The sequence below is a fragment of the Tamandua tetradactyla genome, chromosome 3 (assembly GCF_023851605.1).
Source record: "Tamandua tetradactyla isolate mTamTet1 chromosome 3, mTamTet1.pri, whole genome shotgun sequence".
In the NCBI taxonomy this organism is placed as follows: domain Eukaryota; kingdom Metazoa; phylum Chordata; class Mammalia; order Pilosa; family Myrmecophagidae; genus Tamandua; species Tamandua tetradactyla.
The window spans coordinates 44,899,701-44,912,511 of record NC_135329.1 but is presented as its reverse complement, the minus strand read 5'-3'; the positions used below and the strand labels follow the sequence as shown (position 1 = coordinate 44,912,511).

The 12,811-nt window shown below is 34.2% G+C and overlaps 1 protein-coding gene across 15 annotated transcripts in view; it reads right to left on the bottom strand.

The window, feature by feature from the left end:
* Positions 1–12,811, bottom strand: part of SNTG2 (syntrophin gamma 2) — a 484,887-nt gene that overhangs the window by 338,639 nt on the left and 133,437 nt on the right. For 7 of the 15 annotated variants that reach the window (XM_077153051.1, XM_077153046.1, XM_077153050.1 and 4 more), the window contains exon 3: positions 8,853–9,091. The exons of the other annotated variants lie outside the window; for them this stretch is intronic. In XM_077153051.1, the coding sequence (XP_077009166.1) occupies positions 8,853–9,091 (239 nt within the window). The remainder of the gene's footprint in view (positions 1–8,852; positions 9,092–12,811) is intronic. 15 annotated transcript variants of the gene reach the window in all.

Below are 12,811 nucleotides of genomic sequence, written 5' to 3'. Positions count from 1 at the left end.
AACAGCTAAAGGGTGCAGTGTTTATTTTTGAGCTGATAACAATGTTCTAAAGTGGACTGTGGCAATGGCTGCATAACTCCTGGATATACTAAAACCCACAAATTACATGTTTTAAATGGGTGAACTACATGGCACGTAAATTATATCTTCATAAAACTGCTTTAGAAATTATTTTTTAGGCACCAATCAAAAATGTCCCAAAAAAGTACCTTTACGTTTTTTCCCATCTCTCTAAAAAGTAAGTGTATTCACTAACAGATCCTACCCCTAAATACAGATTGCATTTACTATTCTGTTATTGACAAAAATGCACAGTTTTTATCATTCAACCTCATCTTAAAAACAAAAAAGTACCAAGAACATAGAATTATGAAGGTAATATTGAGCAATAACTGAGGGAAGAATGTCTTAATATGCTAAATGAGAAATATGGAATATAATTACATCACATATAGTTAAATTACTATTTTCATAACTAGATGTATTAGTTAGGGTTCTCTAGAGAAACAGAACCAACAGGGAACACTTGCAAATATAAAATTTATGAAAGTGTCTCACGTGACCGTAGGAACGCAGAGTCCAAAATCCACAGGGCAGGCTGCGAAGCCGATGACTCCAATGGATGGCCTGGACGAACTCCACAGGAGAGGCTCACCAGCCAAAGCAGGAATGCAACCTGTCTCCTCTGAGTCCTCCTTAAAAGGCTTCCCATGATTGGATTTAGCATCACTAATTGCAGAAGACACTCCCCTTTGGCTGATTACAAATGGAATCAGCTGTGGATGTAGCTGACGTGATCATGACCTAATCCTATGAAATGTCCTCATTGCAACAGACAGGCCAGTGCTTGCCCAATCAGATGAACAGGTACCATAACTTGGCCAAGTTGACACCTGTCCCTAACCATGACACTAGAGAATATAGAAGCACTGTCCATATGATATATACATGGTGAACATCATTCTAAACTGATGACAACTTCCTATTTCATTAACAAAATTGGAGCAATGAGACGAGATGTTCTTCAAGTACCACATCTCTCCAGGGACCACATAATCTCTTTTCCACATGATGCGTTAGGCTAAAGAGTTGAGCTCCTGCCTAAGACAATCTCTCGACTGTGTACTAGATCGCATTTCTTACCATAGCATTCCATCAATTCTGCCTACACTCACTTTCTTACATATTTTTTTCTCAATACCCGATCCTTCTCATCACATTACCAAATATTCTTTACCCAATCTTAAAACATTCCCTTGCCCCCACTTCCTCATCGGTTGCTACTCTACTTCTTTGCTCAGCCTTATAAGATATTCCATGAAAAATAATATATACTGTCTCCATATTCTTTCTTCCCATTTTTCCAAACACACTACAGTTAGACCTATGCTTCTACTACTTCTTTTCAAGGTCAGCAACAATTCCTATGCTGTTGAATACACAGTCAATACTCAATTCATATAGTACGTCATCTATCATAGTACTGGACTTCACTGATGACTTCCTTCTTCATTAGACTTTCTTCATTTAGTCCTTCCTCCGATTCTAGTAGCTAGTCCTTTGTTGATTCCTCTACTTCTTATTTATTTATGTTAATATTCAGTTGGGCTTAGAACTTGATCTTCTTGGCTATATCTAAATTTATTCCTAGTGACATTATCCAATCTTGTGTCTTTAAATATTAACAGTATGCTGATGACTTCCAAATTTATATCTCCAGATAAGATTTCACTCTCAATTCACGAATATGCATACTCATCTACCTATGCAACATTTTTGCCTGAATATGAGATAGACATGCCAAATTCACCTCAAACCTGCTTCATATTCAGATTTCCTCATCTCAATAGAGGTAGCTCCAACCGTCTAGCTGTTTAGGTAAAAACCTTCAAGTACTTTACTTCTCTGAAAATGTGCATCCAATCCATAAAGAAATCTCTTTGCTCTACCTTCAAAGTCTATCTATAGTTCCTCCATAACTGAAACTTTAGCCTGAACCAAAATCATGTCTCAAATAGAGTGATACTTTATATAGAAGAGAATTTATAAGAAATTACTATAAATCATAAACAAATTCAGCAAATTTTCAGGGTAAAAGATTAACATGCAAAAATCAACTGTGTGTTTCTACACCACCAAAGAATATTCTGAAGTGGTAATTTAAGAAAAAAATCCTATTCATAATAGTTCATAAATGAATAAAATGCCAAGAGATAAATTTAACCAAGGAGGTGAAGGACCTATACAATGAAAGCTACAAAAGTTTTCTGAAAGAAATAAAGGAGACTTAAATAAATGGGAAGACACCCAGGGCCCATGGAAAGGAAGATTTAATGTTATTAAATGTCAATATTACCCACAGCTATCTACAAATTCAATGCAAAGCCTGTCAAAATCCCAGCAGCCATTTTTGCAGAAATGGGAAGGGTGATGCCAAATTCATATAGAATTGCAAGGGGTCCTGAACAGCCAAATAAATACTGGAAAAAAAAAAAGAACAAAGTTGGGGGACTCACATTTCCCAAGTTTAAAACTTACTAGAAATCCACAGTAATCAAAACAGTATGGTACTGGCATAAAGATAGACACATAGACTAATGAAATACAATTAAAAGTTCAGAAATAACCCCGCATATCTATGGCCAGTTGAATTTTGACAAGTGTGCCAAGTACACCTGATGGGGAAAAATAGTCTCTTCAATAAATGGTACTGGGAAAATTGGATATATGTATGCAAAAGAATGCAGTTAGACCCTACTTCACATCATGTACCAAAATCAACTCTGAATGGATCAGGGACATAAACATGAGAACTAAAACTGCAAGAAGGAAACTCAAGGGAGGAATAAAAGAAAAAAACATGGGGAAAACTTTCATAACCTTGGATTTAGTTGTGATTTATTAGATACAATAGCAAAAGTATAAACAACAAAAATATATTAATTAATTAATTAATTAAATGGGCATGGCCAAAATTAAAAACTTTTGTACATCAAAGGATGTGTTCAAAAACGAAAAGAAAAGAACTGCAAACCACATGTCCAATAAGGGTTCAATATCCAGAATATATAAATAACTGCTACTACTTAACAACAGAAAGATAATTGAATTAAAATTGGGCAAAGTACCTGAAAAGATGTTTCTGTAAAAAAGATACACAAAAAAAACCAAAAACTAATAAGTACACAAAAAGATGCTAAACATCATTGGTCACCAGAGAAATGCAAATCAAAACTGTAAGAGATATTACTTCACACCAACTAGGATTGCTATTATTAAAATAATAAAAATAATAACAATGATGTGTTAGTGAAGACGTAGAGACATGGAACCCTTATACATTGCCATTGGCACTGTAGAATGTGGTAGCCATTGTGGAAATCAGTTTGTCAGTTTCTCAGAATATTGAAAATAGAATTACCATATGATCTGGCAATCCCACTTCTTAATATATATCCCCCAAAATTGAAAGCTGGGATTCAAACAGATATTTCTACACAAATTATTCACATAGGCAAAAGGTGGAAACAACCCAAACTTCCATCAATGAAAGAACAGATAAAGAAAATGTAGTATACATATACCTATTATTCAGCAGTAAAAAGGAATGAAGTTTTGATCTGTTCTACAGTAGATATGTTTGTGAATAGTGGCATTTAAAATGATTGTGAAGAGGAAATAATGGCTGGTGGATATAAGTAGCTGTTCTACTTTGCTAGTTACTGGAATGCAACACACCAGAGATTAATTGGCTTTCAATAAAGGGGGATTTATTTAGTTGAAGTATAGTTCTTCAGAGGAAAGGTAGCTAACTTTCAACTGAGGTTCTTTCTTACATGGCAAGGCACAGGGTGATCTCTGCTGGCCTTCTCTCCAGGCCTCTGAGTTCGAGCAACTTTCCCCGGGGTGATTCCTTTCTGCATCTCCAAAGGCCTGGGCTGAGCTGCAAATGCTGAGATGAGGTATGTTGACCTGCTTGGTCTGTGCTATGCTGAGCTCTCTCATTTAAACACCAGCCAATGAAATCAAACATCATTCATTACAGCAGGCATGCCTCCTAGCTGACTGCAGATGTAATCAGCAACAGATGGGGTTCACATGCCATTGGCTGAAGTCCACAGCAGTAGAACCAGGCACCTTCACCTAGCCAAGTTGACACCGGAATCTAACCACCACAGTAGCAAATGGAAATCTGCAGCCAGGAGTTGATTCCAGGGATTCATGGGTTAAAGAGGTCTAGGAACCAAGGCTTAACTGAAATATCTTTGAGCTGAGTTATCAATTTACTCTTTTATTTCCTCAGTGATGGATCATGTTTTTAAAATTTCATAATCCTGGTTCCAAAGAAAATTGAGTTCAGTTTTACATTCAGGTCAGAAGACTTTTAGAATGTAAGTTAAAAGGCAAGACGATGTTTCCCCTTGTATAGAAAGGTGTTCGGGGCATTTTATTACCCCATCTTATGTATTTTGGTACATTTGCATGTGCTCAGCTTATGATAAAGGAACACAGCCACAGGGATGGGCCTTTATGGCATTATTATTTTAAGGCATTCAGTATTTCATAACGTACGAAGAATAAGTTCAAATCATGGATAAATTTCTTTATGGTTAGCTATAATAAACATTTTCCCACAGTAAAACTTTGTAGGAAAGTGCCTCATTGCAATTATATAACTGAATTAATGACAATGTATTAAAAATATTTTAAAGATATTAAAATGTGGTCTCTTAAAATCACATTTTGATTCAGCTTTTTAACTAGAATCTCTGTTTGAAGCAATCCTGTGGTAAAATACTGGCATCTTCCCGTTAATGGTACTAGCCTTACAATGGTAAAGACAGAGTGATAAGCAGCTGGCTCCTAAACTACATGATCTTAATGATTGGAAAGTAAGCTGAGTGTCTTGTTTAATTACTGTAAACACAGTATGTCACAAGCTAATTAGACATGATTGATTATTGTCATCCCTATGCAACCCTGAATGTATAAAGTGAAATGATTTAAATTTTTGTGCTGTGCATTTCATCAGTATTTTCAGCATAAACATTTAAGGTAAATGGGGTCTATTTTTAACAAGTGTCAAAAGAGTTTTTCCTATCAATATTGGAGCTAAAATCAGGTGGTAGATGAACCTAGGAAATATAATAAATGCCACAAAATGGCAAAATATACAATGGCTAAAAAGTGAAATCTGTTTATTTATAATTTCATTTATGTGTTTCTGATTTTTACAGCAATTTATCACTAAAATTATTTAAAACAAGCATATAGGAACAAACATTGTGTGAAGAAAGATCTAGGACCAGCAATTACAACAATATGTCCTTTTATTTGGTTAGTCACTCCTCCATTTGACTGTAAACATTTTGAATGTGAAAACCACATTCATATGTTCCCTGTTTCTAAGGTCTATCGCGCATGTGGCACACGGATGGCACTCAAAAGGGAATATATGAATTAATTATTCTCTTTATACTTACATGAAATCTCAACTTGCAGGAAAATTATTCAAAAGATAAGGCCTATCAACTGAATTTATGGGTTCACTGCTATAGGACAAAGCTCACACTGCTTCTCCTCAGTTTTAGTCATTCACTAAAACTAGAGTCTGACTGGCCTTAAAAAAAAAGTAAATAAAATAATTTTCATATGGAGGCAAGGTACTATTACTTCTTAACAGAAACAAGGATAAATTATGGTTTACAAATGCAAACAGTCTGAAGAACACTCATTCATTCTCCGATGCCAGGCTCACACAAATGTAAAGACTCTGAGAAGCAGTTATCAAATTTTAGGAACCATAGAATCACCTGGAGAACTCATTAAAATTGTAGTTGTTCAACACTATTTCAGAGATTTGTGATTCAAAAGTCCATTGGCTTTATTCTCATAAAGCCGTTTGATCATCCTAATGTATATTGTCCCCACAGTCTGGATTGAGAAGAACTGTTGCTCCAAAACAGCATGAATTAATGGTAAGGAATGTTTCATCTGATGAAACTCAAAAGTCATTTAAATATTCTCAGTTTCAGTTTCTCCATCACTAAGACAAAAAAAACTGCCTAACTTCCTTCCAGGACTAAAATATTACCTCTGAATTCTATACTGAAATTAGTACTACTCAAATAAAAACATGTTGATAGTATATATCATGTCTCCTACTGCCTTAGTTGAGTCCAGCCTTTTAAAACTCTTTCTCTGGCTCAATTAAAAAGGGAGTGCTCTGCTTTTCTTTTGTTTTGTTTTGCTTTAACAGGTTTGGGTGAAAAAAGATATTATTTCCCTAAAATACTACACACTGTTTTAAAAAAACAAACACAGGCTTAGGAGAACGTTATATCCTTTCCTTAATATACCGTCTACCATCTGCATGTAATATTTGAATGTAATATTTGAATGTTCACAAAAGTGTCAGTGATTCATTAAAACTAACACCTCCCTATATCAAAGTATAACGGTCTTTTAGCAATTTATGGTATATAGGAGGATATGTGAGGTATTAGTTTTTTTTTGCATATATTTGATAATGAAGTAGTGATATAATAAGCTATTTGAAACAAGATAAAAATATTTTCGTTTAACATAATAATAATAATAATAATAATTATTATTATTGTTGCAATTTACTGAGTGACCAATACTATAAGAACAGTATATTCACGTTCTTTTAATTAATTTCACAACCTATAAGTTATCTTCACTTGGCTACTGAAAATATTAAGGCCAGAAGAGGTTAAGTTTGCCACTGCAAATTAAAGTCTAATTAATGGCCCTAAAGGGACTTAAATCTTTAAGGAGATTTGAAGCCAATGCTCTCACTCCACTGAGTAATTTTGCTACTCCCAGAATCCCTAAAATACATGATTCTTTCCAGAATACTTGCAAAATATGGCTATTTAAGTAAATAACATGCATTAACATTTTTGAAATACATTCCACTGAGAAGAGTAACATAAAATCGATACTATTAGGAATAAAGTACATGATTTACAGCCAGTTGCAACATTTGCAATTTTTCAATGAAAACAAAAATACCTCTTCTTAAAATAACTGGAATATTTAAACTAATAAAAATCTATTGAAAAAAACAAATCTCATGATATAATGTATGCTGTGTAAAATCAGAAATTAGCAAGCATCACATTCTGTTGCTCATTGGGAAACTAACTCTCCTATGGTGTGGTATTATCCAATTCAAAATATCTTAAAAGCAGGTGTCTTTTAAGATATCTAGGATGTATCTAGGATGACAGTACTTCTCAGTTGCCAGGAACAATCCTAAAATACACCTCTGGTGTCAATGTAATTATTAATAGTGTCCCCTTTGACACTTAAAGGTTTGGATGAAAAATTATATGGTAATGTAGTTAGCAGGGGATTGCCACTGTGTAAGATGCATTTTGGATGAAAGCGTACAACTATTCATCCCATAGAAAACAGGTAGGTGACAGAATACAGGTTCCCTCATAAGTTTCTGAGGCAGAAACTAACTAGCTCTTCACAAAGAAGACTATTTCTCTTTTTCCTAGGCTCACAGCTACACTAAATCTCCCATACTACCTTATGGTTGAGTGTTGCCAGGTGACTTGTAACCAAAAGAAGTGAGGGGAAATAAATCTATTTTCATAAAACTTCCCACTTACAATCTGCCATGTCTGATATTAAAATAGCCACACTTGGTTTCTTTACGCTTAGTGTTCAAATGGTATGTCTTTTTAAAACTCTTCCATTTGTTCTGTCTTTTTCAGTGTATTTCTTGTAAACAGCATAAAGTTGTATTGTCATTTATTCTGACAATCTGTGCTTTTTAGTTGGAGTTATTATTCCCTTCAAGATTAAGGTAGTTTTTTATATAGTTAGATTTAAGTCTACTACTCTGGGTTTTTGTTTTCTGTTTGTACCATCTGTTTTTTGTTTCTTTGTTAATTCTTTCCTGCTTAATTTTGGATGAATCAATTAGTTGTTGGTAGTATATCTCAAACTTTTATTGATTTTTAGAGTTTTACTTTACCTTTTTAAGGAGTTGTTACAGAATTGAGAATAGATATCTTTACCCGTCACCATCTACATCAAGTAATTTGTAGCACTTCATGATTAATGTAAAAATCTTAAAAGAATAAATTCTATTAACTCCTTCCCATTGTTTGTTTTAAATTTGCTTTGTTTTATTTTATCGTGCTTGGGAAATTGCTGATCTTCTAATAGCATACATTGATATCTCATCAACTTAAGAAATTCTTGGACATTATAATTTCAGATTTCCCTTTTATTTCATTCTCCTATTTCTGCTTCTGGGACACCAGTTAAATTTAAAGTAGAAACTCTGATATTGCCCTTAGACATCTTGAATCCTCTTTCCTTTTCTTTTTTTTTTCTTTTTCTTAATGGCCTTCTTTAAACGCTGTTTTTAAAATCTCTATGTGTTTCAGTTTGGATTATTCTATTTGTCCATATTTAATTTCAGTTTTTACTTCTTTTGTTGTCCCCACCAAGCTATTAAGCCCAAGTGAGAGATTTTTTTTATGTCTTATATTTTTCATTTCTAACATTTCCAGTTAATTTTTTAAAATTTCCATCTCTGTGATGAAATTCCGTGTTTATTCACCATGTGGTTCACCTTTTCCTCTGTATTTCTTAATGTATCTATGGGAGTTCCTTCCTGATAATTCCAACTCCGTGGTCAACTTTCGGTACTGTTCTAGTCTCTTTCCACTTAGCCGTCCTGCTGTCAGCTGTCAGAGGTCTTTCACAGTGCATTCAGTGAGTGTAAATCATACCCGAGAGGGACATTTTCTCCCAATCTTTCTGTCCTGTTACCAGATACCAGCATAGTAACTCCATACACTCACCGGAGGACTGTGGGAAGGAGTTGGTGAGTAGATGCCAACTTTCTCTTTGCAGCTCTTTGGAAATTGATGCATCCTACCAGGTACATACAGCAATTTAACATTTGTAGAATATTTGAATGGTTTTTTCTTATTCCATCTATTTTGATGGCGCCTCCACCAACTGTGGGTTTCTCCTCTTCTAGGAAAGGATTTTATTTTCTTGACTTTTGTTCTTTTAGTTGCATTTATGGACAGCTCTTCTGCGGATTTTAAAGAAACATGATTTTGTAGTATATCTAGTCTTTACATATGTTACAGTGGACACAATGGTCTTTTGCTATTTTTCTATATCCTATTCTGAAAACAAGTGCAATAAACCTTTTAAAAGAGATTTCATATCAACCAAACGTTTGAAATGTATTTATAACAATCATGTGGAAAACACCTTTGTAAAACTTAATAATTACTGCAAAGATTCATCCATATCCACTCATGTTCAAGAGCTGCAAAATATCATATTGTGTGAAAATGACCAGGTTTAGTTATCTATGTTATTGCTTCATGGCGTTTGAATTATTTTCAGCTTTTTGCTTGTGACTCCAATTAGCAAGTGCAAGGATATTTCCTTGGTATATAGTTAAGAATGAAAGTGATGGGCTGTAGGGTATGATAATGACAAAAGTTGTTAAAACAGTGGTTTTAGAATTTACATTTCCACCAACAATTTATTGTAATATCTATGAATGCACACTCTCTCCAATCAAGGTTTTTATTTCGGTTAATTGAATGTTACAAAATTTCCATTTTATTGTAATCTTTATTTTTATTTCCACATATGAACATGTTTGTTATTCATATATGTTGATTCTTTGGTGAAATGTCTATTACTGATTCCATTTTGCTGGTCCATCATTTGTGCTTATATGATAAATTTGCAAGTAAACACTCCTTTTTTTTTTCTTTTCAACATTGTTTTTCTTTTCATTTACACTTAAATAGCTATGCAGTTTTTTTTTCTGAGAACAAAGGTTAGTGCTTATATAACCCATTTCAATTAAGAAATTCAAGACACTAATCATAGATACCAGCTAAGAACTGCGAATGTTCTGAGATTTTACCCTACCTGAAAGCTAAAAACTTAGCCAGGCACAGTTTGATGGGTGCTGGAAGAAGATTCAAGACTCCTGGTTCAAAGACAAAGGATTTTATTACTCACAAAATAACAGTAAAAAGATTATCAGCAATCCTGCATGTATTCCAGGATCCTGAATTCCCACAGGAAAACACAAAAAGGGCCAGGTTTGAGAACTGCACACACAGAAGGTTACAATACTGGACAACCTGCATACCTGCCCTCTGACCAGAACAGAGCCTCTATGTCTACCTTCCAAGGCTGTTTTCTATACAAGCATACAGAAAAAGATAATCTAAAACAAAAGCAGTCAGTGCTTCTGCCTGCAAATTGTGCAGAAATGCAAGAGACTTACGAAGAATTATCTCCAAATACCTTACCAAGTCAAATCCACATATTCAAATTTTATTGTCTCACTAATTTTATTTATACCCATTCTTTCCCACTCCAAGATCCAATCCAGGACGACGCTGCATTTAGTTAATGTTTCTTTAGTCTCTTGTAATCAGAAGCACTCCATCCTTTAATCTTGCCTGATGCAGACATTTTTTAGAAATATGAGTTATTTTGTAGAATGTGTCTCGATTGCAAATTGCCTTCTCTTCCCTTGTATTTAGGTTCATCTTACTCATTTTGTTAGAAATTTCACAAATATGGTACTGTGTCCTCATCATGATTAATTCTGACCACTTGGTTAAGATGTGGAGTTTTCCAAGTTTCTGTATTCTATAGTTATAATTTTACTTTTGTAATTGAGAAGGAATTTATGGGGAGATACATTGAGATTATGTAAATATAATTTCTACCCATTAGTTTTAGCATCCATTGGCAGTATTTAACTGCATTATTTCTTCTTTATTTATTAGTTGGCTTCTACTTAGAGCTATTTCTTCTGCTCCATTTAATTATCAATCATTTAGGGAACTTCTCCAAGTTGGTTCCTCTGCCCTTTGCACAGGCCACATCACTCTTTAAGTGCTCCCTTACTTTCTGACTCAAAAAATACATTCCAAGCTCATCCTTGTACCTTCAAGAATCAAACTTTTCTCAAGAGCCTGGGCTCCTTTTAGTGAAGAACGGTATTTAGAAACCAAGGTCTGATTTCTAGAGGCGCTCAGTGTTACATACAGTCCATGCTTCTAGGACATATATCGGTACTTCATGTTAAGATATCAATACCTACCTCTCTGTCTGTCTCTAGTTATCTATTTATGTACTTCTATCTATCTATGCACACATTGTTTATATACACATGCATGTGCAGATATACACACACACATACATGACTAATACCTATCTCCCTATATTAAAAACTGGCTTTCATGCCATTACATGCTATTTCTTTTAAACAAAAACTTGAACTTTTGTTGCTTGTGTGTATTGTGATTTGCTCCTACTTTAAATTAGCCTTTTTTGCTTTATTTACTATATCTTATGGTGGCAAATGTTTTTATTTTAGTATAATCAAATTTATCAATCTTTTCCTTTTATAATATGTCCTCTATCTTGCCCAACATTATACAAAATACATCCTCTGAGTTGAAAGAGAGCCTTATTTTCTTTTGCCAAATTTTCTATATACTTCTAAATAATACAGAACCAAATTTTAGAAAATAAAAGTCTATTTGACAATAAAATTTTATGAATTGTAAATTATGTAACAAGAAGGTTGAAGTTTATAAAGAAAGTTCAAATCCTATAATTACTCCAATATTTGCAATAACAATCTCAAAACACACTGGTATTAATAATACCTTGAGAATATTTCTTGCTAAACTTCAAATTTTTTTAAGCTTCAAAAGCTTCAATATGTTAATGGAAATATCTCAACTGATCTTTTTTTCTTCTGCCCCTGAAAACTAGGATCAAAAGAAAAGGAAAAGTGATCTGCTATATTTGGCCTAAGAAGCTAATCTAAAAATATGTCCTTTAAACTCACTACAACCCTGACTGTTTGCAAAAGAGGCAACTGTCAGTTTATTGCTATGCACTTTCCTTAATTTTATAAATAAATTTGCATAAACAGGAAAATTAAAAAAAGGATAGGCCATGGATCACATTAAGCAAAACAGATTTAAGTCACAGTGGCTAGATTTGTTTCCTTTGTTGCTTTTATACTTGAAAACAATTAGGAAACACAAAGAAATGGGAGCCAGTCCACCAAAATAGTGAACCAAGAAGAAAGAGGACAAATGAAAACATAAATAAATGAGCATCAAACACGGCTTGATTGCTTCCATTATCTTCTCGCGCTTGAGAAGACAAAGCAGCTGTGCAGTGAACACTTCACAGGGGGATGCAGACAAGAGTCTAATAACAGCCTTAGACAAATACTCTGATGAATGTAAAGCTCAGCTAATCTGATGTTACATCAAACATCAACAGTTGCCATCAATTAGCTGTACAACTAGATGTTTTTTGTGGTACTTCAATAGGGAAAAATAAGCCAACCTTTTGATTCCAAAGCTAAATTGTTACAAGTCTCTACAAAAACAGCATGATCATTTTTGACAAAAACTTCATCCCCATACATGCTGATGTTCTTTTTGCCACAGGTGAAACTGCAAACAGCCAAGGGTATCAGATCTTTCATTTTCTGCTCAGTGAGTCTGAAGATAGAAATAGGAATGAACTTCACGGACTCAGTCACAAAACTAATGCTATCTCCAAACTGAAGTAGCCTGGTCAATACCCCCTTATACCTGGAAAGCGGATCCCAGGCCCCACATCACAGGGATTCCCTCCATTTGAGTGTTTTCTGGAAAATAATTCCTGAATGCCTCTTTGAAACTTTTGAGTGATGAGGTCTAACGGTGACTTGCAGGAGGGGCACCACAAGTGAAGACTG